At 46.9% G+C, this 27138-nt stretch overlaps 1 protein-coding gene across 3 annotated transcripts; it reads left to right on the top strand.

The window, feature by feature from the left end:
- On the top strand, positions 1–25758 carry Gcnt4 (glucosaminyl (N-acetyl) transferase 4). Of its 3 annotated transcripts, none has more exons than XM_021180377.1 (3): positions 1–261; positions 11029–11145; positions 21076–25758. In XM_021180377.1, the coding sequence occupies exon 3, from the start codon at positions 21077–21079 to the stop codon at positions 22442–22444; it is 1368 nt and encodes a 455-aa protein (XP_021036036.1). In that variant the 5' UTR covers positions 1–261; positions 11029–11145; position 21076; the 3' UTR covers positions 22445–25758. The 3 variants fall into 3 exon arrangements, with proteins under 3 accessions (XP_021036036.1, XP_029324482.1, XP_029324483.1); XM_029468622.1 differs by having other exon boundaries at positions 22–857; positions 21076–25353; XM_029468623.1 differs by having other exon boundaries at positions 22–820; positions 21076–25353.
- The last annotated feature ends 1380 nt before the right edge of the window (positions 25759–27138 follow it).

Raw genomic sequence — 27138 nt, forward strand, 5'->3', positions numbered from 1 at the left:
GTGTCTTGCGGGAGGGACGGCTGCAGAGAAGCCGGTAGTCCGGCCGGAGAGCCGCGCCACGAAACTTCGGTCCCCAGTGCGGTGCGGGGACCCCCTGCGGGAGCACGGTGGCACGCCCCTCTCTTCTCCGGCGTCACCTGGGGCCTCGGCGTTACCCCACTCCCTGCCGAGGGAGAGCGACTTCAGGGCAGTGCGTGTGGCCCGGAGCACCGGGGTGGCGCAGCAGCGGGGACCTTGCGCCCGGGGGGTCCCAGCTCCCCGGTAGGTCGGTTTGGCCACGTAGGCAAGCGAGGGGCTTTGGGTGGCCGCGTGCGACCCCTCTCCCGCCCGCTACTTTCGCTTTCCCTCGGGGAAAACTTGCACGCCGCGGCGGGGGCGGCAAGATCCGGGACTAACTGGATCTAGGCTTCTTGGCGGCGGAGCTCACGGGTCCCCCGGAGGTGGAGAGGACGGCGGGGCGACCGCAGTGAGCGTCCAGCAGATGCCGCGGCTTCGCAGCCGTGAGTGGTACCCCGCGAAGTTCCCGGGGCCCGCGTGGGAGCCCTCCCCGGCTTCGGCTCCACGCGGGATTTCTCCAGAGAGTGGCGGGGACAGAGGTCCTGGGAGAATCAAGCTTCAGGTTGAGTGTGTCCCAGTCCGTCGCCTCTGCAGGGACGAGCTTCCTGCGTTTTAAGGTCAAGTTTTCCTGCCGCAGAGCCCGCCAGAAACCGTCCCCCGCTGTGAAGCGGCGGCGTCTCCCCTGAAGGCTGGGAACCTCCGGGGAATCCCAGCCCAAGGGAAGGGACTTCAGAAACCCCTTGTACGTGGGTGTGCCTCCAAGGTGAGCGCGGTGTGAGAATGAAAGCGCCGAGGTCCAGGTAGGGCTTGGAAATCCCGAGGGTTGTTCCTGTGCTGGGCAAGTGGAGGGGGTGATACCAGTTTGGGGGCACATACCTCACAGCTTTTTTTAACCTTTAAAACTTAAGAGCAATAAACAAGAAGAGTAAAAGAGCTGGAATAATATTGAGTCTCTTGTATGACTGAAAGTCAGTGAAATTGCCTTTTAAAAATCTTGTACCCATAAAACATGCCCTTGTTATTTATTAAGCCTAAATCTAGCAGCTAATAGTCTAGTCTGCCTTGGCAGCTTTCGTTACTAGTGCCTGGAATAAGCAAGGTCTTTAAGTGAGCTACTGAGGAGAACTGTCTGTATTGCACTTTATAAGTATCCAGATCTCTGAGAAATGCTGAGCTTGAGTGTTACTGTATTAGAGAGATGGACAGAGGTGTGTGGCACCAGGAAGACGGGAAAGAGAGCTAGCTCTCTTGGGAAGGTGTGTATACTCTTGTCTTTGAGAGGCCAGGTTTAGAGTCATTTGGTAAACCCTGCATATGCAGTAAGGCCAGCTGAAAACAGTTCCGGAATAAACTCCTCTCCCAGAAGGGGCTGGGGAGGCTATATGTGACACTGCCTTTTCTACCCTGACCTGAGGAGACACAGGTGGTGCGAATGACCTGGTTCCCCGGGGCTTATCATTAGCACTACATAGTTTGAGTTCCGCTGAGTAAGCTGCAGAGATTTTCCTTAGATTTGTGCAGCAGGAACAACACCTGGAGACAATAAAATTGAGCAACCCGGAGTCCAAAAGTCAGCTGGCCAAACCAATGTGTTGTGTGATTACAGTAAGCTGGGCCCTTGCTGAAGCTCACCTTTTTGGGGTGCAAACCCCTTACTAGAAAATGGAAACTGGGCTAAGGCTTAGTAGGGATAGTTTAAACTGAGGGATTTGGGGTGTAAAGAGTGTGGTAAGAGCAGAGGAGAGCAGGAACAGTCAGGGCCAGGTCCTGCCCGCCCACTGAGCCTGAGAGGACTGGTGTTACTGAGGAATGGTGGGAAGTGGGCCAGTGACATGGCATGGGTGGGTCTTTGAAACATCTTCACACCTGTGAGTATCCTCTCACATGGTTGTGTTTAAAAACAAAAGTAGCCAGGTGCAGGTGCAGGTACCAGAGGCTCCCAGGCCTAGCTACTGGGGAGCCTGATGTAGGATAATCTCTTGAGCCCAGACACTAAGCACTCACCCTGACTGCTGCCCAGAGAACTGCAAAGGCCATAGAACCAACAAGAAGTTAAAGCCGCTGTCCCTTTGGATAACTTCTGAGTAAGGGCTGCACTTTCCCTAGCCTGTCAGTGTCAGGCGCTGAATGTGACTGGAGGCCAACTAAAATAAGAGAATCTAAGCCATGCGTGGTACACTCATCTGGAATTACAAGACTCAAGAGGCTGAGGCAGGAGGATTCATAATGTGCTTGGGCTACATAGATTCAGAATTGTCTAGAATAATTAAAAGGAGGAGGAGGAGGAGGGAAGAAGGAGGAAGGAATGAAGGCGATACAGGATCCACTGCTTGAAAGCATGTGGGGAGGCACAGAACAGGTAGCATCAGTCTTAGTGGGGCGGACAAACTTGGCCCAAGCCCTTTAAAGACGCTTGTCTGGTGTTAATTTGCATTGCTTTGCATGCATTTGATATGCATTTCCATATGCTGGTAATTTTCCTACCAGGGTCTAAAGTCTGAAACTTCAAGAATAAGGGGGGGGGGGGGGGGGGGAAACCCAAGATTAATCAGGAATTAAATGCAACTGTCCTGTCCTAATAGACAGGAATTGTGGGTTCCATGTGGATTTCGGGGTGGGGGGTAGAGGGGATAGGGTTAGGCCTGTATTTAGTCTTTCAGAAGGTAGGGAAGCCAGATATCATCCCTCTCCTTATTATGTTGAGACTTTGTTTTGCTGAACTCGTAGTGAGAAAATATAGAAAAATATATTTCTATATATATAGCGCAGAAGGAGGCTGGGTTATATAAAATGCCAGAAAGTGGAATTGAGAGGTTGAGCAGACAGAGGCTGAGGTGGACAGAAGGGAAAGGCTGGATCTCTACTGAGCAGTCTGAATTTTTAGAAAATGTATAATCTTAGAGGATCTAGCTAGATCTGGTGGTGCATGCCTTTAATCCTAGCACATGAGAAGCAGAGACAGGTGAATCTCTGAGTTCAAGGCCAGCCTGGTCTACAAAGACAAGCCAGGGCTAGACAGTTGAGAAACTGTCTCAAAAACAAAAACACATATAAGATTTTAAAACTAATAAATTCCCCCAAATTTGGGTTTACTGGGAAACAGGCCATTATGCCTTAGGAAAATATTAGGGATACAGGGTATCAAAAACCAGGCAGCCTACATGGTACACACATGCAATCCTAGCATATGAAAGTTGGAACATGGGCTGGAGAGATGACTCAACTGCTAAAGGCTGGGCTCTCAACCAAAAGTTGGAACATGGACAGTTCAAGGTAATCTGTAGCCATGTTGTCAGTTCAAGGCTAGCCTAGAGTATATGAAACTGTATAAATAAGTTAACTCATTAACTAGATAATTAATTAGAATGATAAAGCAGATAAGCAGCCCAAGAAACAAATGATAGTTTTGTTGGTTGGAGCAGTGTTCCTGTGCGTCCATAGGCCAGCTGCTTCCGTGTTACCTGGGAACTTAGAAGCACTACCTCTGAGACGGCCCGCCCAGGGGCCTGTGTGGGAACCTCTGGAGATGCTGGGCCCAGCCGCCAGCTTTCGTACATTCTCTAGATCCTCAGAGCAGCTTTTGTTCCTCTTGAATATTTTGCTCGTTGACCCCTCACCTTCCAGTTTTCCTCATGGGGGTCATCATATTCAGGGCAGGCTGCTTCAGATCCCTCCCTAAAAATCCATGGGGAGGAATGTACTGAGAGACACAGAGCCACTCCACAGGTTGTCAGCTGTCCCTTCCTGGTGGCTGGGTCTAACCTCAGATCCCTCAGGGCTTCAGCCTTCTGCAGTCTTGTGGTTCTCAGCCATCCAGGGCAGTGGTGGCTTTGTACCACGTGCTGCCTTTTTCTTTTTCTCCTTTAGCGACCTCCTTCTGAACAGTGACTCATGCCAAGTGCAGTCAGCCATTCTCTACGGATGCTCCTGCAGTGAGCATTGGTCAGTGGTGGGCGTGCAGTTGATGTTTGGGGCCAATGCCTTCACTTTGCATCTAGATGTCATCATTCCGGATCCAAGCGTGACAAAACTATCTGGCCAGTTGGGGCATTAAGGTCCAGGCCAATGAATTAATGATATGTTGGTTTCTTTGTTAGTGGCCCTTCTCGAAGTTAATGAGGCACAAAACTGGGGCCTCTTTTGTAGTCCTGTGGAGCCAGCATGAGAAGAATGGCCCTGGCCGGTGGTTCCTGGCAGTGGTCGCCTTTGAGTCTCTGCTATTCTGAAAGTCCTCTTTTAGTGTCAGCCCTGCTTATGTAACCCTGTCCCAGCACACAGCCCCTGGACAGAGTGGTCAGCAACCTCCAGTGACAGGGGCTGTGGGGGAGGGGCAGCATAGATGACATAAAAGTGAATTCAGGAAGTAAAATTTGCACATTAGAATTCCTCTCTGCTTCATTTCAGTTTCCTGCTGTAGTCCCCTGTGTGTGGGGTTGGGGATGGGGGGGGGGGGATGCGGGGGTTGTCATCTTTATTCTCTTAGGGTTAATTGCAGGACCTAAAGCCTGACGCCATCTACCTAAGAATGATCAGAAGCCCACGGGCAGATGCAGTGAGTCTTACAGGACAGGGGAGCTCTCATAAGAAAATGAAGACTAGCGATGCATTTGATGGAAACCTGACAAACTGTTACCAGCTATGCAAGTGGGACAAAGGCAAGAGGCCTCCGGTGGTGGGTGGAGAGGAGAAAGGACCAGGAAGAAAGGCAAGCACCGCAAGCTTCGTGCAGGTTCCGTGACAAGCAGGGCCCTTGCTCGTTTTCTGTGAGAACTCTCTCAATTTTTATTTTGTGTTATGGATGCCTACATGCACATATATATACCACTCACATACCTGATACACACAGAGGCCAGAAGAGGGGTTTAGATCCTGCCACTGTAGTTACGGGTGCTTTTAGACCACCATGTAGGTGCCAAGAACTAACACAGATCCTCAGCATGAGTAGCCAGTGCTCTGAACCCGAGCTGTCTCTTCAGCCCCCTGTCTCCTGCTTTCAAAGGTGTGAAGGCTAGAGTGAGCTTGCTCCTCTGATAGCCAAGTGTATGAGGTCAGAAAGAAGGTGACATATTTGATGGCAGCATACTGTGTCCTGAACATGAGCATACTCCAGTCGGATTTCTTTGGCTGGTCACTTCCTCTGCTGTCCAGCCTGTTTTTCTCCTTCTAACCCAGTTAAAGGGAAACTCAATGTGATTGTCCTTTTGATCAAGATCTAGCTGTGCTTAGGCATGACCCATCATCCTATCTCATCTTGGATGGGTTATGCTGCGTGGGAACTGTGACGACAGGCCAGCGACTGTAGGTGGTAAAAGAATTCAAGACAAAACAACACAAAAAGACGGGACTAGAGTTTATTAGATACTCTAGTATAGATAGCTACAACCAGCTAAACCACCTGCCCGAAGGCATTGGGGGGGGGGGGCTGCAGGTGTAGAGGGTTCTACTCAGACATCATGTCAATGTTATTGTGCCCTAGTTATTTAGGGCTTATCAGATAGATATCTGTGCGGGGCTCTTATCTGGTTAAGCAGAGGTGCTATTATTTTGCTGAGGAATAGGTTTTCTAGGGTAAATTAAGTCTCCATGGGGTTGGCTCTCTGTGCAATGCAGCATGAGCCGCTAAGGGTCAGACTCCTGATGGGCTGAACTGCTCATTAAAGCCAGGAAGTCTTTGCCTTGCCTTGCCTTGCCTTGCCTTGCCTTGCCTTGCTGTTGTGACTGCTCTAAAATGGATTGCAGCTAATGCAGAAAGTTAACTCTTTCTGGTCCTGTACAGAGGCAGCAGGGTTCTTGCTTGCTCTGAGCCCCAGCCTGTCTTGAGAGAGCAGCCTTGTTCATCAGTTAGAAGAGTTTGGTATAGCTGTCCGTCCCAGAAATATATATACAGCTTAGGTCCAAGGGTCAGTAAAGCTTCTCTACTTCTCCTGGTGGTCTACAAGATGGAGAGGACCAGGGCTGCGCAGCACGTGGCAGTGGCAGCGGAGAAGCACTCTGGCAGGCCTGTAACAATGGGACAAAATGAACACCGGGCTCTTCTCCCATCCTGCCACTCGCCTGTGTGAATATCTGAAAGACCAGGATGGGTGCATCCACCCCCACATTCCACCTAGGCAGAGTAGGGACCTGGCTCTGCTTAGCCATCATGGTCCACCAGGTTCCTTCTGTGGTAGCCTTCCCAGCTGTCATCCTGCCTTCCCTCAGCTGCCAGATCCAGAGACTTGCAGCAGACAGATCAGGAGAAAGATGTGGAATGATACACAGAGCAGCCGTGAGTTAGCCTGCACAGGAACACAGCTGGAATGGTAAGGAGTTTGCTCAGCTGAAGGAAGGAATGTGGGAGGGGATAAGAGAGCCTAAGAAAGGGTCATAAGAAATCCATGTGTCTTAGTTAGGGTTTCCATTGCTGTGAAGAGACACCATGACCAAAGCAACTCTTATACAGGCCAACATTTAACTGGGGCTGGCTTACAGGTTCAGAGCTTCAGTCCATTATCACCATGGTGGGGAAGCATGGCATTGTCCAGGCAGGCATGGCACTGGAGAAGGAACTGAGAGTTCTGCATCTTGATCCAACTGCAGCCAGGAAAGGACTGTCCCCCAGGCAGCTAAGAGGAAGGTCTCAAAGCCCACCACCACAGTGACACACTTCTTCCACACCTACTCCAACAAGGCCACACCTCCTAATAGTCCTCCTCCCTGGGACAAGCATATTCAAACCACCAAACCATGAAAGAGACATTTCCAAATGCTAACTACCCACTTGTCTAAGACATTGTCTCTGCACACTGTGACAATTGGCCCTCGTCAGCCACTCAACTGAATTAAGGAGGAATTCTGAACTGGCGAAGCGAGGGTGTCTCCCGAGAGGACTGACCTGTGGGGCAATGACATATTCTCAGGATGGGCAACACCTTTCCATCAAACCTGCAGAAAAAGGGTCCCTCTCTCTGTTCCTCTTCTTTCCCGACACGTACAGCTTTTGTGCCTCATGTTACCAGACTCCAGCTTCTTGGGCTTTCTAATGTGACTGCAGTACCAGCGACTCTCCAGGGAGCACGCAGCTTCAGTGCCAGACCTGGACTGAGCGCCCAGCTTCCAGGATTGGGATGCTCCCAGGCTGTCGCCTCTCCAACGTGATGGCACAGGGCCATCACTAACTCCACCCCTGCTGTGTATGCCAATTTTATGCACCTTTATATATATATATATATATAGTGTGTGTGTGAGAGAGAGAGACTCAGAAAATATATCTTTATGATCCTCATTAGTGTATAAATATAGGATAATAGACATTTTAGGGTTTAAGAAGGAAATTGACATAGGAATTATAACCAAGACACCAAAATCACCATAGCACGGGGTGGGGATTCTCACTGGCTTTAATCCTGTCACTTGCCTGTCTTGTGATCCTATGAGTCAAGTCCCTCTTTTTTAAAATGTATTTTCAGAATTTCAGACTTGGAGATAGTTGTATGTACAGCTGTGGGCCCCTGCCTGGCAGCCTTGAACTGTAAGAAGTAGAGGGGAAAAAATGCCTCTAGGCTGACAACCAGCTATCCAATTGTCCTGCCACACAGCATGCTCAGGACATTAACTCAACTACTGTCTCACCACGGTGGGAGTCAGAGCTTGCCTTGCTCTTCCTAGACTAGGAGGTAGGTAGAGGCCAACTGTCAGGACATCTCATTGGTGGCAGACTTGGGACTCAAATTAAAACCACTGGTTCCCAATTCCAAACTTATAGGATGTACCCAGAGGTCAGCTGGAGGGGGCAAATGTGTGCCAAGTTGGGAGATGGGGCCAGAAGGAAGGGGTGAGGGGCGCACTCCTGGCTTTGAGCTGTTCAAAATATTCTTGAGCCACATGGTACCACATCTTTTTATTGAAAACCTGCCTCAAAAGTCCCTGTGTGATAAGAACATCTCAAGAAGGGAGCCCACGTACAGAATGATGCTAGACACTGGGTGGACTATTGCCTGTGACTAACAGCCATGCAGAGCAGGCTCGCCATGTGCTGGAGGGTGTTTAAGGGAAGCCTCGTCAGCCAACTGCAGTTCTCGCCAGCACTGGAGTTAATTTGGTAAATCTTGCAGGCTGTCTTCCTTCAGATGTTTACCTAAAGCCTCCATCTACCTCCAAATTTAGACGGATGAGAAGTTCAGCATATTTGAGACATATTTTTGCACTTGACTATATACAGGATTGTGCTGTTGAACAAGTTCTCACTTTGACCTGATTTGAAGTTCATTTAGAGAGAGAAGCAGCATCGTCACCCTTTTCCTTGTTCCTCTTTCAAAGCGCAAGTTTCCTAAATGTGTGAGGGTTTGTTTTTCTCATCTAGCCAAAGCTCAGGGATGCATCTGCTATGTCAGCTCAGAGGCTTAAGCTGGAGGCTGAGAGACCAGCAGTCTCTTGGTCTATACTGTCTCCTTCAGAGAGGCTCTAGTCATCTTGCTAGAGTTCCGGGTAGAAAAGTAGAAAGACAGGCGTTTTTTTCCCTGCTGAGAACCGTGTTCCCCACAGCCTCGATTCTTCCCAACACTGCCTCTTCTATATGGGAGGCAGGAAGAAAGTTTTCAGGGTTGCCCGTTTCTGTCGCCAGTCGTTAGAAGGACTCTCTGAGAGAAGACCAGAGAATGACTGTTCTGGGCATCTGGCAGCCTGCCAGAGTCTTCGCTATGACGCTGTTTCTGAATTTTATCGCATCTCTGTTCTGGCACTGACCACATCACTGTCCGTCAGAACATCTGCTCGAGGTGTTGATTTCTGCTTTATGTACAACTACATGCTTAAACATTTAGCAAGCTGAGCAAGCCTTGTGTTTATCTGTCGTGTCTCCCGTGTGTTACAGCCCTCTGTAACCTGCGGAAACTACTGTTCAAATGCAGCCTTGCCAGGGATGCCTGCTGCACAGCTGTCATGGGATTTTCTGGATTGGGCTTCTGCAAAGGTTAAAAATCTCTGCTTTGGAACGTCCTGCCTTGGCCATATTGAGCCATGTACCGTGGATTTTCTTCTATCCCTCGCCACTTAGTTTTTGAGTTTCTGGATTTGAACTTAGTATTTATGTAACTTATGTACAAGATTTCAGGGCAGTTTGCATATTTTAAGCCAGCAGATCTTTGGCTGAACTGTGCAATCATGACAGAGGTGCCCACCTTAGCACACGTGTCTGGGGGGGGGGGAGGTATATGTGTGTACACACATGTGACTGTCCCTGTCTGTGCATGTGCAAATGTGTAAATGCCTGGGAGTATGTGTGTTTGTGTGGATGTCGGTGCACATGTGTGTATGCCTGTGTGCATGACACACATACAGATTTCCACATGTGCGTTGATGCCCTTAAATAACTGCATTGTGAAGAAGCCTGGAGACAAAAAGATGTGAATCTAGGCTCAACCAACACAGTGGAAACTCAACAGATATCAACTGTGGCTTCTGTACTAATCAAGTCAGGATCATCTAGGCATGGTGACCCACATCTGTAATCCTAGCACTCAGAAGTCTGAGGCAGGAGGATCATGAGTGAGTGGCCAGCCTGGGCTATACCATGAGGTTCTCAATACACACACATGCACAAGCACCCACAAACACAATACACACATGCATACTTATATCTGTGCACAGGCACATACACATGCAACATGCACAGACACCCCATGCACATTTACAATACTTATTTTCACATGTGCATACACACATACAAATACACATATTCCCTGACTTAATGCACACACAGATGCACATACAGAGCTTCCTCACCATGTTGTTATTTAAGGGCATAAATGCACATAAGGAAATGAGTTAACACATCTTCAGCTAGCTACAGATCTTTTAAATAGTTAATTTGGGGGGAATAAAATATGGAGGTGACTCTATGATACCAAAATAAAGGCTTCCAGAGATGCAGGGTTTTGAGGGGAGAGGTATACATCTGCACACCTTGGATGAGGCAACATCTTTTCTTTCTAACAGAAAAGTTCACTTTTAAAAAATAGACAAAAGACTTGAGGTGGGTGGCTCCGTGGGTAAAAGTGGGTATGGCATAAGCAGGCAGACCTGAGGACCTGAGTTCAAATCTCCACTACTCGCATGTAAACCAAGTAAGCCAGGCATGACCGTGTGTACCTGTAACCAGCACTGGAAGGCAGAGAGCTGGACCCCAGTGCTTAGTGGCCAGTCATTTAGTTGAAATAGCAGGCTTCAATTTCAGTAAGAGATCCTGTATCAAGTCAGTTCAAAGCAGAGCTGTGGAGAACACCGCATACCGTGCTCTGGCCTTTGCATGTGTACACAAGAATGCACACAACAGTAACAACATTTTTAATTCAGGGTTTCTACTTTATAGAAAAAAGAATAAAATATTTTTGACCCACATTTTAAGGTTAGAACATGGAACTTGAAGGCAGCTTGGTTTCGCCGTACCTAAGCTCAGTGAAATGGACAGAAGACAAGCAAAGAAAGAAACTTGGGACCAAGGTCTAGGTGTTGGCCAGCCCCTCTTCTGCAGTCTTTTGTACCCAGGCAGGCATGGCATGGCCTGCAGGTTGCCCTCCAACTAACATTTGAGGGCAGAGATATTTGGGGAATCCTTTTTTAAAAGTGTTTGGAGACAAACTCAGCATTTTACTTCCTAAGGGTCTCGAGTGTTAAGGACTGGACATTTCATTGGCTTCGTGGTCTCTGGCACGTTAGATCGTGCTAGAACTTCTTGGCATGGCGGTGACCGTGCCAGCTGGATGGTGAGCCACTTCTGCTCTTTACCTTGAGACAGAAGAGGAAACCACGAAGCCAGGCTGACCTCCCGGTTGCCATCACTGCAGAGTAGTATCCGATTTCTGTGCTTTTTTTGGTTCCGCGGCTATGACCCAGATTTCCCGTGACCTTGACCACTCTCGGTCTGATCAAAGCGTCTTGACAGAAGTTCCTCGTTTCCCATGTAACCTTACACACCTTGTGATTTTTCCCTAGACCCGAACGACTCTGGAACAGGCACTGCAGGCGGAATAGAGATCGAAGGAAGCAGTATGGAGAATGACTTTCATGCCCTGCAGTTCCATTGAGGCCTCTGTGCTTGCTGTTTTGCAGGTAAAGTAACTATTTTTAAAAGATAACAGTCAGACCGAAGCAAACTACTGAGCAAGAAACCTATCAGTAGTAACACACCCTTGCCTCAAACAGAGCCTAGTTAACCATGCTGAGACAGTGTCATTGAACATGGGATCGTTGTGATAGAGTCCTGCAAAGAAAGGCCCCGTCTGAGGATGTTTTGTGTGTTCACATTGCTGTAAAAAGCTCAGGATGGCTTTGCTGGTTCTGTGCTCCTTTGGAGTGACATTTCCAAACTGAGGTCAATACAGAGCCACCACACAGAGTCACCCCTAAGAGTGGGGGCTGAGAGGAGAGATCATAGTTTCCACTGCACAGAACATTACTGGCACTGCCACACGGGGCACTGGTGCTGCTGGGCCTCTGCTGGTGAGTGCCCGCCTAGGCGCCTTGGAAGAAATTCTTTGGCAAGCAGTCTTTCAAAAGAAATGAGGAACCACCCCTAAACATTAACTACAGCAACAACCTTCCTGTCCCTCACAATCAGGGAAGACCTGGTTCTACATAACTCTGAAACCCCCCCAGGGAGAATTTCGAAACTTCAGTTGAAAATTACTGTCAACAAAAACAATGTTGCTAAAGAGTAAAGAATAATGATTTAGAATGTCAGGTACAGAGGATAATGGCTGCACTGCTTCGGGAAAATAAAACAAAGAATTGACTCTAGGTTTCCCCAGGAAACCATTCTTCTTATGGAGGTCCTAAAACCTGACGTTTGCAGACCAACATCTTTCTCCTACCGCTCTTTCATAGGCATTGTGTCATAGGGCCTACACAACAGCATTGTAGGATAGAAAGACTATTATCCTGCTTAATACGTGGGGCATAAAGACTTGCCCATGGCTAATACGGTGCTAGGTCACTTGGGAAAGCTTTAGATAGCAGAGCCCAGACTAGAATGTGGGGCTTTTGGCTTTGTACTGCCAAACAGCTGCAGTGTACCAGGGATGAATGTGCTTGGCGCAGGAGATGGAGGAGTAACCCTTCGAGGACCTCATGTTCCTGTCTAAAGACAGATGATAAAGCAGCACAAACGGGCTGTGGCAATGGCAGGAGGAGGAGGGAGCGTGGGGGACAGGAGTATGGGTAGGCTGGAGAGATCTGAAAAAGGTAATCAGAGAGAACCCAAGGGAAGCTTATGGTTGTTTTTCTACAACTTGAGGGAGGGGGAGAGGGGGGAAAGGGGGAGAGGAAGAACAAGCTGGGCTTGCGCAGGAAAGGCGTCTGATTTGTTCTCAGGGAAGGGTTTGGCCAATAGGGGGCAGGTGTGGAGGCGTGGCTTAATTACTCCTGGAGTGTGGATGAGAAGAAACCAGGGAGCTGAGTGGGAAGCGGTTTCTCATGCAGCCCGGGCTTGGATTAGAGTGGCCCTGACAGAGTGGGAAATGGGAGGTGGCTTAGAAATACGTTTGGAGTGTAGAACCATATTCCTACAGTCTAGGGCTAATATGCCTTCCCAGTATGAAATCTCTCCACCACCTAGAGATTAATAAAGACTCTTTAATAATAAGTAGCATACATCTGGCTGTGGCTAATGCACAGAAGGGAGGTGGCCCAGAACAGAGACCCCTATTACCTTATACAATTGCACGGTCCAAGTTATTCTTGGAGCAGCAATTAAATCTGTTTCACAAGGACAGAAATCCGAAGGTTTGGTTACTTGGATGAATGGGGAGATTTAAAATGTAAAATATTGTTATAGTTATCCCAACACAGACCAGGGATGCTCTTCCCACACAGCTGTTAGCCAAGGCGGAATTAGCTTCTCCTGATAAGACAATCCGGAGTGTTCCATTAGCTAAATTCTACTTTGGTAACTTAGTATTTCCTAAGCAGGCTCAGTAGATCCTTATAACACCATTTGTGACTCCAGGCTCCTTTAGACCACTGAGAGAATGGAAGGGCAGGGCTGAGCTGTGCCTAGTGATAAATAGGCCATAGCTGAAATTCCTGGCTCTTCTATATATTACGAGCTAAAGTAAATTTCATATTTCCTATGACTCATTTTCTCATCTTGAAAAGCAGGAATAATGATTTGCTGAACAGTATAAGTAAGAAAAGACAAATAATACTGACATTCTTCATGGATCATTAAGAAGGGACAGGGATGTGTCCATGGACTCCCGACATGTTGTTTTAATAAACGAAATCCTAGTCATTCCATTTTACCCATGAAGACTCAGGAGCCAGATGCTGGGGTGAAAGCCTGCTAGGCAGAGAGGCAGAGAAAGCAGCCAGCAGTCCTTCCTCCTCCTCTGACATCCCAGAAGGAAAAGCCCCTCTTCCTTCTCCACACTGTCTTAAATGCCCTTCAACTCAAAGACCCGCCTTCTCTTTCCTGGGTTTTCTTCCATTGTTCACTGCCTGTCAAATGGTTAAGCAACTATGCCTCTTGCTTGACCTATCTTTGACTTTATTTAGCTCTTGTTTACAGAAAGCTCTTGAGACAACAAGGTTTTTTCCAGTTCACAGATTTGGGGTTCACAATATGACCAGATAGCCTGCAACACTGACAACATGGGGAATGTTGTTGACTTTGGTCAAAACTATCTTAGTAGTGAGGAAAAGGGACCCAGGTTATGTTGGATGCCACCATGAGGAACCCTTATAAGGACCTGGGATCCTACCTTCTGTGGAGTCCCTTAATGGACACCAATTGGCTGGATGCATGTCACTACAATCTGAATGTGTCCTTCCTAAAGTCATGATGAAACTTAACTGCCAATGTGATAGAATTAAGGGTTATAGCAGGTTAGTAATGCCTTGAAGGCAGTGTCACAAATGGAATTAGTGACCTTGTAAGAGGTCCCACACGTGTGCCATTCTGACTTCTGCCATGGAAGAGCACAACCGTAAAGTGCCATCTTGGAAGTTGGGCTGTGCCATCACTAGATGTGAATCTGACCTTTGATCATGGCCTCCCAACTTCCAGGACCATGAGAAATACAATTCGTTATTGATAAACTCCCCATTTTATGGTATTTTGTCATAGCAACAGGGGCAGACTAAGACACACATGTAATGGAGAAATTATGTTCCCAGCATCCCAAGACTGATACGAGGCTCTATGACAGGTGGGCTTCTTTCAGGGAGGGCTGCGGACCTAGTCACCTTTAAAGCCCTTTCAGTTTTAAGACTGTACATTTAGTTTCTTTGGGAATTATAGATTTAACTAAGTCTTGGTGAAAAGGACCTAGAAGGAGAAACTCCGTTGTTTAAGCAGTTTTGTTGTTGTTGTTGTTGTTGTTGTTCTGGTGTAAAGCTTGTTGGCTGCTGTTAGAAAGCCCTTAGCATTTTACAGACTCGGGTGAGAAGAGGGCTGGTCACATAGATGTTGTGAGTGACAGAAATGAGTAGGACAGCCTACACAGTGAGGCCACTGTTAGGGGAGGGAGCAGGGCATGAAGGACATGGTGTCCATGGAGTGTCTTGCCAACATATGGACCACTGCAATGCAAGCTCTGTTTTTCATTTCCGGCTTCTCTGACGTCCTGAGTTTGGTTGTTTTGTTGTTTGTTTTATGAAATAAGAATGAAAACCCCTTGTCTCTGCCTTGTAAAGACTGTAGTTGCTTGTCTTTCCAGGGCCATCTGTCTTCACGTACATTGCATTATTGGCCTAGCCATGAGGCTCTTGTATTTTACATAGGTGCTGTGTTTACCTGCTTCACGCCGTGACAGCTATTTTCCTTGGCAGTGTTCCTTCTAGGCTAGAACAACGAGAGTGTAAGCTTATGGAGAACCTGGCCTTCTGACTCTTTAGCACAGCTCTTGAGGTACTGAGGAGGCGGTACGGAAATATACCAGAGCTGAGTCACCCTCCCACCTAATGGTCCCAGTCCAGAATTTTCTGTGGCCGGAAATGAGCACGCCATCATGTAGACTCGGTGGCCTCACTGTGATCAGGCTCTGTGGTCATGCATACAGCTGTTGGCCATTAGGGTCCCTCTGTCTAGGAGGACATTCGGTTTTTTATTTATTTTTGTTTTTGTTTTTTTAGTGTATTCATCTTTATACTTCTTTCCTTATGTGGGTAAATAATGTCTCTCCTTTGTAAGGCTTTAGAAAAATATTCTGACATTCCCAAGTTAATAAGCTTTTCATATCCTATTTTTCAAGTTGACATATAATAAAACAAGGGAGGGATGCATTGAGGGAATGTTCTCTGCCTCAAGGGAACGTCCAGAAAGTTTTCTAAAATATTTAGGAATTCTCAGACAGCCCCAACTGCATAGCAACAAGATGTGAGCCAGGCATCACCGATGACTGGATCCCTAAAATTAGCTTGTTCCTCCTCCTCTGAAGGAGCCTACTGACTGAAAATTGATTAATCTCTCGATCAGCCCATCGATTTCCCTGGGCCTAGGATTTCAGACGGAGATGAGACTTATCGCCTAGGTCCCCACAGGTTAATTCTCCATGCAGATTCTTGCTCAGACGGGCATAGTTTATCATGAGTGGAATTCATCTGTCTCTGTTTCAATACAGTTATGTAAGGCTTCCAATAGGAGCATCAGTGAAGAGCTAAACCATTATGGAGAATATGGAGAATATGGAGAATTTGTCTTCGTGTATGCAAGCGATGGAGTTACACAGAAGGCTGAGTAGGTCTGAAAGCAAGGCTTCCTGCGCCAAGCTCCAGCGCCTTCCGCATCAGGACCCTGAATTGTTTGAGGGTTTTACAGACTTTCTTTTTAATATGAGGCACTGGTAAAAATGGATTTAAAGTTGGGAAGACTTGGAGTAAGAAGGTAGCCCATTACTCATAAGGAATGGCCCTCTCCGCTCACCTGCTGTGACCTGAATGTACTAAAGGAAAAACATCTGGGAAGGCACTGGGAGGGTCCCATGAAGCCTTGAGGCTCACCATCATGGAGAAGTCTCCCTAAGGAGAGATTTCTGCCCTTGCTCTTGGGTAGGCATTTATCTATCTCATGTGCCACAGTCTCTCTTCTCATAAGAGACGCTGGCAGTTACCAACTCGTTAGTCTATTGAAGGGGCCGAAATAGAACAGCATTCTCAGTAAGTTCGTGTCCACAACAGTGCTATTAAGTTAACACAAGAGTCTGGGTGGAGGCTGTCAGACACTGATTTTAAATTGATCCTGGGTTTGTACTGAGGCTTTAGGGGTAGACTGGGAAGACAGGCAGTGGAGCTGGATGTGGTAGGGCTGGCCTAGCTTACCTGAGGTCCTGGGTTCCGTCTCCATGCTGGAAAACAATGGCAATGAAACTAAGTCTGGGCTTAAAGAAGTGCTTGCCATCCGTCCTGAGAACACTGCCACCTCCCACCTTGATCAGAAGAGGGCTAAGGCGGCCATGTTCTTAACATTGTCTATATAAAACGACCTTACAGATTCTCTATTTAAAAGCTAGTTTGGAATAAGATGGCTCCATGGTTGAGAGTGTAGACTGCCCTTGCAGAGAACCTGAGTTCCAAGCCCAGAACCTGTGTCAGGCAGCTCACAGGTCCTTGTAAGTCCAGCTCCAGGAGATCCAAGGCTCTCTTCTGGCCTCTGTGGGCACTTGGCATTCCTGTCTACAAAATGGAAATCAGTCTTCTCAGATAGATAAACTCAGTGAGTCCTGTATAATTAGTGCACTGAAAAAGTTCCACGATAAATTAAGCAAGCTGGCCATGGATGGGTAAGAAAGGGAAGGTTTCATAAACCTTTTATTGTAACTAAATTTTTCATGAACTCCATAATCAGCTATGTGACTTCATATGCAGCATACAGTGTACGATACTGGCTTTCTAAATCCCATACCGAACAAAAAAGCCCTGACCTTCAGAGAGGTTAACTAGACATAGCTACAGAGTGCTCTTCCAGAGTCCTCCAGCCCAGCTCTGTGACATCCTAAAGCCACCACTTCCATCTCTTCTTCTCTGTGTCTGGCAAGTTCTGTAAGTTCCCAGAGTGCACTATAAGCATAAAATTATTATTATTATTTTAGATTTTATTTTATGTGCTTGTGTGTTTTCCTTATATGTATGTCTGTGGACCACATGTGTGACATGCCCTCTGAGGCCCAAGGAGGACGTGGGATCCTCTGAACATGGAGTTACAAAGAGTTGTGAGCCTCCAACTGGGTGGTAGAGATCTACCCTGGTGCTCTTAGCCACTAAGCCATCCCTTCAACCTTCAGTTTGTGGTTGGTAAAAGCTGAAACTCAGTCATTTTCTCCCCAGACTTCCTACTTTTGTTCCTGATTTGCTCATCCCCTCCCTTCTCTGGAAAAAGGGGAGACCCTCTTGCTCTGATGGCCCTGGGATCCAAGACTGCTTACTTAAAAGATGGCTGTACTGCTACTAGTGACTGCTACCCTTGGCCCTGTGTGCAGGTGTTGGCACCAACTGTTGCAACCTCTGAGCTCTGGAATGTCTGGGAGACCTGGGGAGGGGGTGGACTGGGGAAATGCTTCATGTCTTCCCTGTTGGAGCTTTAGTGAGGATGGTCTTCCCTTCAATAGTTATAGACCTTGTTCATGTGAGCTATGGCTGTCAAACCTTGCTGTTATTATCTTCTTCTGGTTTGGTTGTCATGGCTAGGAACCTGTGTCTATGTGGTCTAGGAACCCATGTTTATATGTGGTCTAGGAACCTGTGTTTATATGTGGTCTAGGAACCATGTCTATATGTGGTCTAGGAACTTGTGTCTATGTGGTCTAGGAACCATGTCTATATGTGGTCTAGGAACTTGTGTCTATGTGGTCTAGGAACCTGTGTCTATATGTGGTCTAGGAACTTGTGTCTATGTGGTCTAGGAACCTGTGTCTATATGTGGTCTAGGAACTTGTGTCTATGTGGTCTAGGAACCTGTGTCTATATGTGGTCTAGGAACTTGTGTCTATGTGGTCTAGGAACCTGTCTATGTGGTCTAGGAACCTGTGTCTATGTGGTCTAGGAATTTGTGTCTATATGTGGTCTAGACTCACAAGGCAACTTCCTTGTCTACCCAGGTGAGACGAGGGAGTCCCCTTCTTCTATTGCAAGTCATTGGTAAGGTACCTGTTATATACTCCCAGCTAGCAAACTGCTTGCCTGCCCGTAAGCCTAGAGAGCAGAGTAGCCACTGAAGTGTTTACAGAAGGAGCTAGTATAGACTGGCCTCCTAGGAACGGTGTGACCAGCTTAGCCCAGCCCATCCTCAGGGCTCCTTTGTATCCTCTGTGTCTGATATGCTATGGGTTTCCTCAAGTCTAGGGTGCAGGTGGCAGGAAGACAGAAGGGGCTATCTGTAAATGTGGGCCTGGCTACCTTCACTCCTGAGGCTTGTTCTCCTTGGGGCCCTGCTGGTCTCTGCAGACCCCAGTGGATAGGCACAAGGGCACCATGTTAAGCCAACAAGGCTGGAGGTTTTAGTCTGGGACCTCCTGGGGGAGCTTTCCCTCCATGGTACCCAGGATACAGAACTGATTTCTCAGCACAGCGAGCAGCTTGGAAGGAGGCCAGCATTCCTGTTTAGGAATTGGCAGGAACTCATTAAAATCAGAGGGCATTCCACCCCACCTCCTTTCCTCCCTCTCTCTCTCTCTCTCTCTCTCTCTCTCTCTCTCTCTCTCTCTCTCTCTCTCTTTCTCTAATTCTGATTCTACTTTCGCAAACTCCTTCCTTGTTCTTTGTGAATTTTATACAGCATGCTTTGATTATATTCACCTTCTGTCCCCCTTTCCTGGCCTCCCAACTTTGTGCCCTCCCCAACACTGAAACGCTTTTAGCTAAAGTACTGTGCTTGGGATCGGGGTGTTTTTATTTTGACTTGGGACAGGGTACAAATACTAGAAGGTACTTCTTTCAAATCAAACGCTGCCCCCAGCCAGACAAGCTTTCCTCCTAAAGGATCCTTGGGAAGCAGGACAGACATTCAGAGAGCCAGGACAGGCCTGGGCTGTCCCAGCGTCTCCCCTTTGTCTTTTGAAACTCACCTTTGCCCCTCCCCAGAATAAGCCAGAGCAAAGAGTTCCAGAGAGCTTCTCCCAGCCTCTCCTCTGGGACAGGCCTGTTTGGGGCAGCTATCCCTGGCTTCTTAACAGCTCAGACTCTCTAAGCCCAGGGCTGGACCCACGAAGGGGGGGAAGGAGCAGGATGCTGAGACCCTGGCAAGGGGCAGAGATGGCCCTTATCTCTCAATGTGAATGTGATGATGGTAGTTAGGTTAGCCTTTGTTGGTCTCCTTAAGCATCTTCCCACTACAACAGGACAGATAACTGAAGTCAGTTAAGATCCCTGCCCTATAACGTGTGCTTGAAGTGGACTGCTCTCTTCCCTTGTTTTATCACAGTGCCTCTGTACCTGTGTGCTCAGGCGTCTGAGCCTGCAGCATGGCGCCCTTGGCCTGTGCTTCAAAATCCCATTCCCTGAGACATCTCAGCCTTCTGTCTATGGTTGCCTGAGGTCCTTTTCTCAGCTCACTGCCATCTCCGTGTTCACCCAGGTCATCAGGATCTGCAGTTCCACATTTATGTTGCTGACACATTTCTCTGCAGCCATCACCTTTCACCTAAGCTGGAGTGGTGGCCTTTCCAGTTCCCTGGTGGACACTTCCACATGGAAATCCTAAAGGCACGCAAGCTCAGTGCGGTCAGGACTGGACCACTTCTTCTCTTCTCTCCTATCCTCTGCTTTCAGTCTCCACGGGTGGTGAGACCACCAGCTAATAAAGCAGTGAGAGTTCTCTAAAAGTTCTTTCATCTCACAGAGGAGTTAACAGGTCAGATCATATGGAAACAAGCCTCCCCTCTGTCCCGCCTTCACACTCCACTGCCGGGTGCAGACCCCAGCTTTGTTGAGTGGCAGCCCCGGCTCAGGGGTCTTAGTACAGTCTCAGCTCTTGGCTTTTGCTCTTCCAAACCCAGAGTGAGCCTTGGCCACTGAGGCTCAAGGCCAAGGTTTCTTCTGCCTCTTGTTTCAAAGCTGTGGACTCTTCCACAGGCAAGGCCACACGCTGTACCGAGGACAATTTTATAACTCTACTCGGAATGAGTGCTAGGCCCCTTGCTAATCCCCGTGAGAACATGGTGACTAACAAAGAAAGAAAAACGGCTTTTGCAGTTTTTACAATCTATGCATCTAACTGTGTGCTACTGTTTCCAAAATGGAGTTCTCTGGACTGTTCCTAACAGACTTCAGGCCTCCAGCTGATAAGCATCTGAAGCTAAATAAAATTAGATAACTTGGGGGTCGGGGGGGGGGACTGTGCTCAAGTGAGTCGGTGCATTTCTGAGGACCTCTTGATCAACTTAAGTTCTCTTAACTTCTGCCCAAAGCACAGCAATTGCCCCTCACATACACTAAGTCTGATGCAGACTGCAAGTCCCATTGTGTAGCTCACCTTCTGCGTCCATGGCTTACTTGTCTGAAATTCAGCAAGACTCTCATTTGAAAAACCTGAAGAAGAAACTTCCAGAAAGTTTCTAGAAATTTGAATTTTCCCTGACTCAGGCGCTATAATAAATCCATGTGACCAAGTGCTGTATGAGTATTAAGTAGTATTACACAGAAACAGAAGGGGTAGGTAGGACATGACATATAGGTTATCTCAAATATTAAGCCATTTTATAGCAGGAAGTTGGGCATCTGTGTATCTTGATCATCCCCTGGAGGTCCTGGGACCAGCCCTCAACCACACTAGGAAAAAGTTGTGATTATTATCATCTACTGTGCTTGATCACCAACATCTCTCCAAATGAGCTAATGTTAGTTAACGTTGACTGTCACAAGGTTCCATGGCTTACTGTCTTTTTGTTTCATTATTTCTGGATTTGCTCCAGGGCTTTGTTTCCTTTATCTATGCACTCAGCACTCTGTGGGATGTGCAGTAGGCGGTACCCAGTAAACTTGGGATAAACTGAATTGATTTTTCTCTTCGTATCAGATAATTAACAATTACTGTCCCCTTCACTTCTGCAGAATGAAGATATTCAGATGTTGCTTTAAATACACTCTGCAGCAGAAACTCTTCCTCCTCCTCTTAACCCTGTGGCTGTTCTCCTTGTTGAAGCTCCTAAATGTGGGCAGGCTCCTCTTCCCTCAAAGAGACATTTACTTGGTTGAATACTCCCTAAGTACATCACCATTTGTGAGGAACAGGTTCCCCGAGACCGGGGATGCAGCCAGGGACGACGTTAACTGCTCGGGGGTCTACGAGCACGAGCCTTTGGAAATCGGCAAGAGTCTGGAAATCAGAAGACGGAGCATCATCGACTTGGAGGACAGTGATGTCGTGGCGATGACAAGTGACTGTGACATTTATCAGACCCTAAGACAGTACCATGAAAAACTGGTTTCAAGAGAGGAAGAGGACTTCCCCATAGCCTATTCGCTGGTCGTCCACAAAGATGCCATCATGGTTGAGCGGTTGATCCGAGCTATTTACAACCAACACAACCTTTACTGCATCCATTATGACCTGAAGTCACCGGACGTGTTCAAAGCTGCCATGAACAACCTAGCTAAGTGCTTCCCCAATATCTTCATCGCTTCCAAATTAGAGACTGTGGAGTATGCTCACATATCCAGGCTCCAGGCCGATTGGAACTGCTTATCAGATCTCCTCAAGTCTTCCGTTCAGTGGAAGTACGTCATCAACCTCTGTGGGCAAGACTTTCCCCTAAAGTCAAATTTTGAATTAGTGACAGAGCTGAAAAGTCTCCAAGGAAGGAATATGTTAGAGACGGTGAGACCTCCCAGTGCTAAGATGGAGAGGTTTACCTTCCATCATGAGCTCAGACAGGTGCCTTATGATTATATGAAGCTACCAGTAAAGACGAACATCTCCAAGGGGGCACCCCCTCATAACATTGAGGTATTTGTGGGCAGTGCCTATTTTGTTTTAAGTCGAGCATTTGTTAAATATATTTTCAACAGCTCCCTCGTTGAAGACTTTTTTGCCTGGTCTAAAGATACGTACTCTCCTGATGAGCACTTTTGGGCCACCTTAATCCGGATACCAGGAATACCCGGGGGAATTTCCAGTTCATCCCAGGATGTATCTGACCTGCAGAGTAAGACCCGCCTGGTCAAATGGTTTTACTATGAAGGCTTTCTCTACCCCAATTGCACTGGCTCTCACCTTCGAAGTGTGTGTATTTACGGAGCTGCAGAATTACGGTGGCTCTTAAACGAAGGGCATTGGTTTGCTAATAAGTTTGATTCTAAAGTTGACCCCATCTTGATGAAATGTCTGGCGGAAAAACTTGAAGAGCAACAGAGAAAGCTGATTGCTTTGTCTTCAGAGAAGTTCATGACAGAGGGAAACCGTCAAAGCCACACATCATAAGCTGACTAAGGGCCCGAGGGCGTCTGTTACAAAGAGTTAAGTGAGATGGAATTACACACCCATGCCATGCCCAACAGCATCTGAACTTAATAGTTTTTCCAAGGTTGAAACTTCTACGGATTTCCATGCCTGGACTTCGAGTCCACAGTTGGCTGGTGTCTAAGTGCTGAAATCGCTTGTCGTCTTGCTAAGTCAAATATGTTAAATGTTCAGTGATAGCACATTTATTGAACACCTAACAGCACACCAGGCACTTTATCGAAAGACACCCAGGAGTTAAGTCTAAGTTGCAATGACTTGTTCCCTCAGGAAGCAGCCTTTACCCTCCTAGTGTGGCAACTGTTGTGTTTCTTATTTCTGTGTAACAAGGGTGCTACTGAAGCCGACTTTGGGGTGTGTGCTAATCGTACAAGCCACTCCCTCTGAAAAGTGTGGGAGTGTGAAGCCAGCCCCCCCTTCTCTCACTTTAGCAATGAGACCTTTTTGAATCGTTAGAATATCAGGAGGAGGGATTCCACTACCTCAGAGAAGCTCAAAGAGTGGTCCGATCGCCTGCTTGCCAAAGTATAATTTACCTTTTGGTGCCTCACTTTTCTGATTCAGGGTAGAGGGAGTGCTGTGGTGTGATGCTTGTAGGGTATGGTTCTCTGAGAAGGCAGAGGGGCTGGCGTGGGTGGACTGGGACAGCCAGTGCTGGAGAGGAACACAGGCTCCATTCAGCTTTGCATTTGTTACACAATGGTGTCACAATTGGCTTTCTTTTTAATTCACTTGTTTCTTTAAAACACAGGTACTGATAAAGATAAAACTAAGAGCTAGTTCAAAATGTCATAGGCCAGACCCCAGGCCTACACCTGTCATTTCATCAGGTAACATTATAGCTACAATTGTATCCTTGCCGCAGTCCGACACTTCTGACAGGGTTCATAGATCTGTTCTATATAACCGCCAAGTCAGTAAGCATTCTTAGAAGGACTTTGTGAAATATGACAGCTTTCTCAGTTGGTTATTGTGGTCACTTACTCATTTTCCCTTTTTAAACAAAATGGAGTCAAAATTCAAAATCATTAACACTTCCTGTTAGTGCAGCATTTTTCTCAACTGAGCACCAAAGAGAATATTATTACCCTTTATTTTACAAACACCCACACTTAGAATCATTTTGCATGCACACACATACACATGCACACATACACACACATGCACACGGATGGGGGAGGGGCAGAGGCACCTTGAGACTGAACGTATTGTGTATTGTGCTGCTGAGCCACAGCCCTGAGAACAGGCTGCAACATTACACCAGTCTCTGTGGAGGGTAGGACACATATAAAAATTCCTTGTGTTTTGATATCAGCCCCAATAACTAATTATGTGGTGATTGACGCCAAAATCAGATTATTTGAAAGACTGGAGTACGTAAATATCATTTTACACTTCTGTGCTCTGCACGTGCCATGCTCTTGCTGTATATAACGGTTCGTAGCACTAGCTGCCCTGTGGCCCCATTTTGCTCCATTCCTTTAAGTCACCTTGCACCTCTTTCAATACCCTTTGGATGCTTTTGTTCCCTAGGAAACATCCGTTACCAACTTTCTATCCTTAGATGATGAAGTATAGAGGGCGGCTCGGCAGTTAAGAAAATGCGCTGTTCCTGCTGAAGGCGCAAGTTCTGCTCCCAGCACTCACACCAGGTGGCTCCCAGCTGCCTGTAACTCCAGTTGTAGGGAAACCAGTGCCACCTTCTGGCCTCCAGTGGCACCTACACCCATCTGTCTACACACACACACACACAAATGTACTCACGCATACAGGCTTGCACACGCACACCTGCACACAGATGTATCACAGGTTTTTAAGGAGCCTCACAGAGAATCTGCCCAGGTCTGTGGGTGGGTGAGACCTAAGAAAACCTATCGGCCTCCATGGGCTCTGCTCTCTGTGCACTGAGCACAGGCACTGAACATGCTGTCGTTTCCTCAGAGGCTCTCATGAGGTTCAAGGGAAATGTCACATGAAGGGGAGACAAAATTTGAACTATCAGTTTGGTGACAGTGTTAAGATAACCAGGTCCATTGTGAGAATTAAAAATGAGCCTTTAAATCACAAGAGGCCAGAGTTGCAGGGGAAGCTCTGCCACCAGATTCAGGGCTGAGAAAAAAAACCCTGTCATGGCATTTGGAGTTTCTTGTACAGCCAACAGCATAGTAGCATGCAGATTAGAGAAACGTTGATAACCATGCATGATCAAACTCAAGGACTTCAGTCATCAAGGAGAATGTAAGGGCAACATGCAGGTAGCATCTACCTTGTCCCCTGTCTTTCTGCAGAGAAAGGCCCCTGTTCTCTGGTATTAGGAATTGTCTCAAATTGCTGCATGCTGCCCTGCTGTTTTCAAGTGGATGATGGGCAGACCAAGTGGCATGCCTTCCTTCCCCCATGGGCACATTTCTCTGGACTCAGAAACGTCAACTGCTCGTATTTCAGGGAGCTCGCCAAAGCACTGGCTCTTGCCTTGGGAATCCTGCAGGGTCTTCAGAATTGATTCTAGCAAAAACCGTTTGCTATAAGCCCTTCCCAAATTTCAGAATGTACAGCACTGTTTTATAATTGTTCTTTGTATAGTATTTATTGAATTAGACTCTAATTTACTTAAAGGCAAGAGTTTATGAATTATATGTGAATATTAGAAGAAAAATGAAGGCTGTCAAAATATGTGAGCAATCGTAGACTGTACCATAGACACTGTATATCGAAAAGCCAGTACTGCTATTTTTTCTTTTGCTTATTTTAAATAATAAAACTCATTGAAAGATTAAAGATTTTAGGGCTAGAAAGATGCCTTAGCAGTTAAGAGTACTGGCCACTTGTCCAGAGGATCCAAGTTCAATTCCCAGAATCCTCATGGCAGCTCACAACCATCTGTAACTCCAGTTCGAGGAGACCTGGTGTCCCTCCTCTTCTGGCCTCAGAAGGCACAAGCACACACATGGTAGACTGACATACTTGCAGGCAAAGCATGCACATAAAATAAGGTGAAAATTAAAGCTGTCTCTTGGCTTTCAGAATGTGAATATATACAGGCTTAAGTATTTCATGTGAAATGAATGTATTAAGTATATTCAAATTGTTTCTGTCAATGTTTTCCTTGTCACTCTCTATGGCTCCTTTACCGTGTTGTCCTTGTCCCTTACCATTTTAGTAACAAATCTCCCATGTGTGAGTTTTGAATAGTGATTTGTTTGTTTGTTTGTTTGTTTGTTTAAATTATGTTAGTTTTCTGGCATTGCAAAATAAAATGTGCTCCTCAAATCCAACTCCTCGGACTTGTGAGCTTTCCTGTCGCTGGGTGTGCTGGTCCCCAAAGTTCATTTTGTCTGTAGCAGTGGCCTAGCAAACAGAGTCCATTTCACAGGAGTGTGAAGGAATCACAGTGCCTCGCTCTCAGAGTATAGACACGGGAATGGAACAAAACACACAGGAATGGAACTCGATTCCTTATTTGGCGACATCTCAGGATCCTCTGGGGCTGGCCTGTTGCTAGTCTTTACCTTAATCTCTCGTCCAAGCTTATTTATCTGGGTCTCTAAGATTATTTTGATGGCCTGATAACTTTCTGGAAGTTCCCAAGCGAGGTCTCTACTTTTTATCCCTTTAATCCTTGGAAAATGTTTTTATTTTCTCTCTTGAAAGAGTTCTTTGTTGAAAGACCATGCAGAAGTAGGGCTGGGCACCTACTGGTAACCCCCAGGCTCTGGGGATAGGAAAATGCCCGTCTAATGCTCCCTTGTCTGCAGATATGTAAGTATATCCTGTGCCTTGACCTTTTCAACAAGTAAGGCCATTTTAGGACTCATCAATAGAAATTAGCATTTTGCTGCCCCTGAGGGTATCTTTAAGTCTTGCCAAATTGAACCATGGTAGCCATCCAGGAAACCTTGGGTGTGTTTGGTTGTGGTTGGGACAGGATCATATGACAGCTCTAAACTAGGAGTGGGGATGCACATGTGTATTCTCAACACTCAGAAGGTAGAGGCAGGAGGATTGCAAGTTTCTGTGGCCAGCTTGGCCACTGTATGGGTGAGACCTTACCTCAAATACACAAAGACAAAGCAGTGTAGATTGGACTCCTATGGGAAGCTCCATGCATTTTTGTTCTCTTTGCTGCCCATAAATCCACATCCATTTAGAAAATTATAGTTTCTATGAGGAAACCCTGACACAAAAGAATAAAAATAATTGTAAGTTTTCCCACATGGTTAGAAGATATTCTTATACTCTACATAATACCTTGATCTTTTCTTCACAGATGTGACCAAAGTGGTGGCCTGGGTTAACACTTGGGAACTTCAAAGGCCACTCTGCCAACCTTAGCCCTGCAGCATTCCCGCACCAGCAAAGATGCCTTTCTGAGGGAGCCTCAGAATGAATGGTGCAGAGGAGCAGCTGGGAAGTAGACCTGAGTAAATGTGTGCTGTTGCCATAGCAACTGTGCGTGTGTGTGTGTGTGTGTGTGTGTGTGTGTGTGTGTGTGTGTGTGTGAGACTTAAACATGAACAGCTTATGATCATAATTCCAACATGCTGGTAAAATCCATAGTTCTCTGAAAGCTCTTCTACTCTGACACTTGCACATAAGCACTTTTGATGTCTCTTCCCACTGCCCATGTATTGACAGCACTTTGCCACGAGGCTTTA

The sequence above is a fragment of the Mus caroli genome, chromosome 13, assembly GCF_900094665.2.
Source record: "Mus caroli chromosome 13, CAROLI_EIJ_v1.1, whole genome shotgun sequence".
Taxonomy (NCBI): Eukaryota; Metazoa; Chordata; class Mammalia; order Rodentia; family Muridae; genus Mus; species Mus caroli.

What these genes read in the sequence shown, in the direction of transcription:
- Gcnt4 (XM_021180377.1), top strand. Translation starts at nt 21,077, where the DNA reads ATGAAGATATTCAGATGTTGCTTTAAATACACTCTGCAGCAGAAACTC.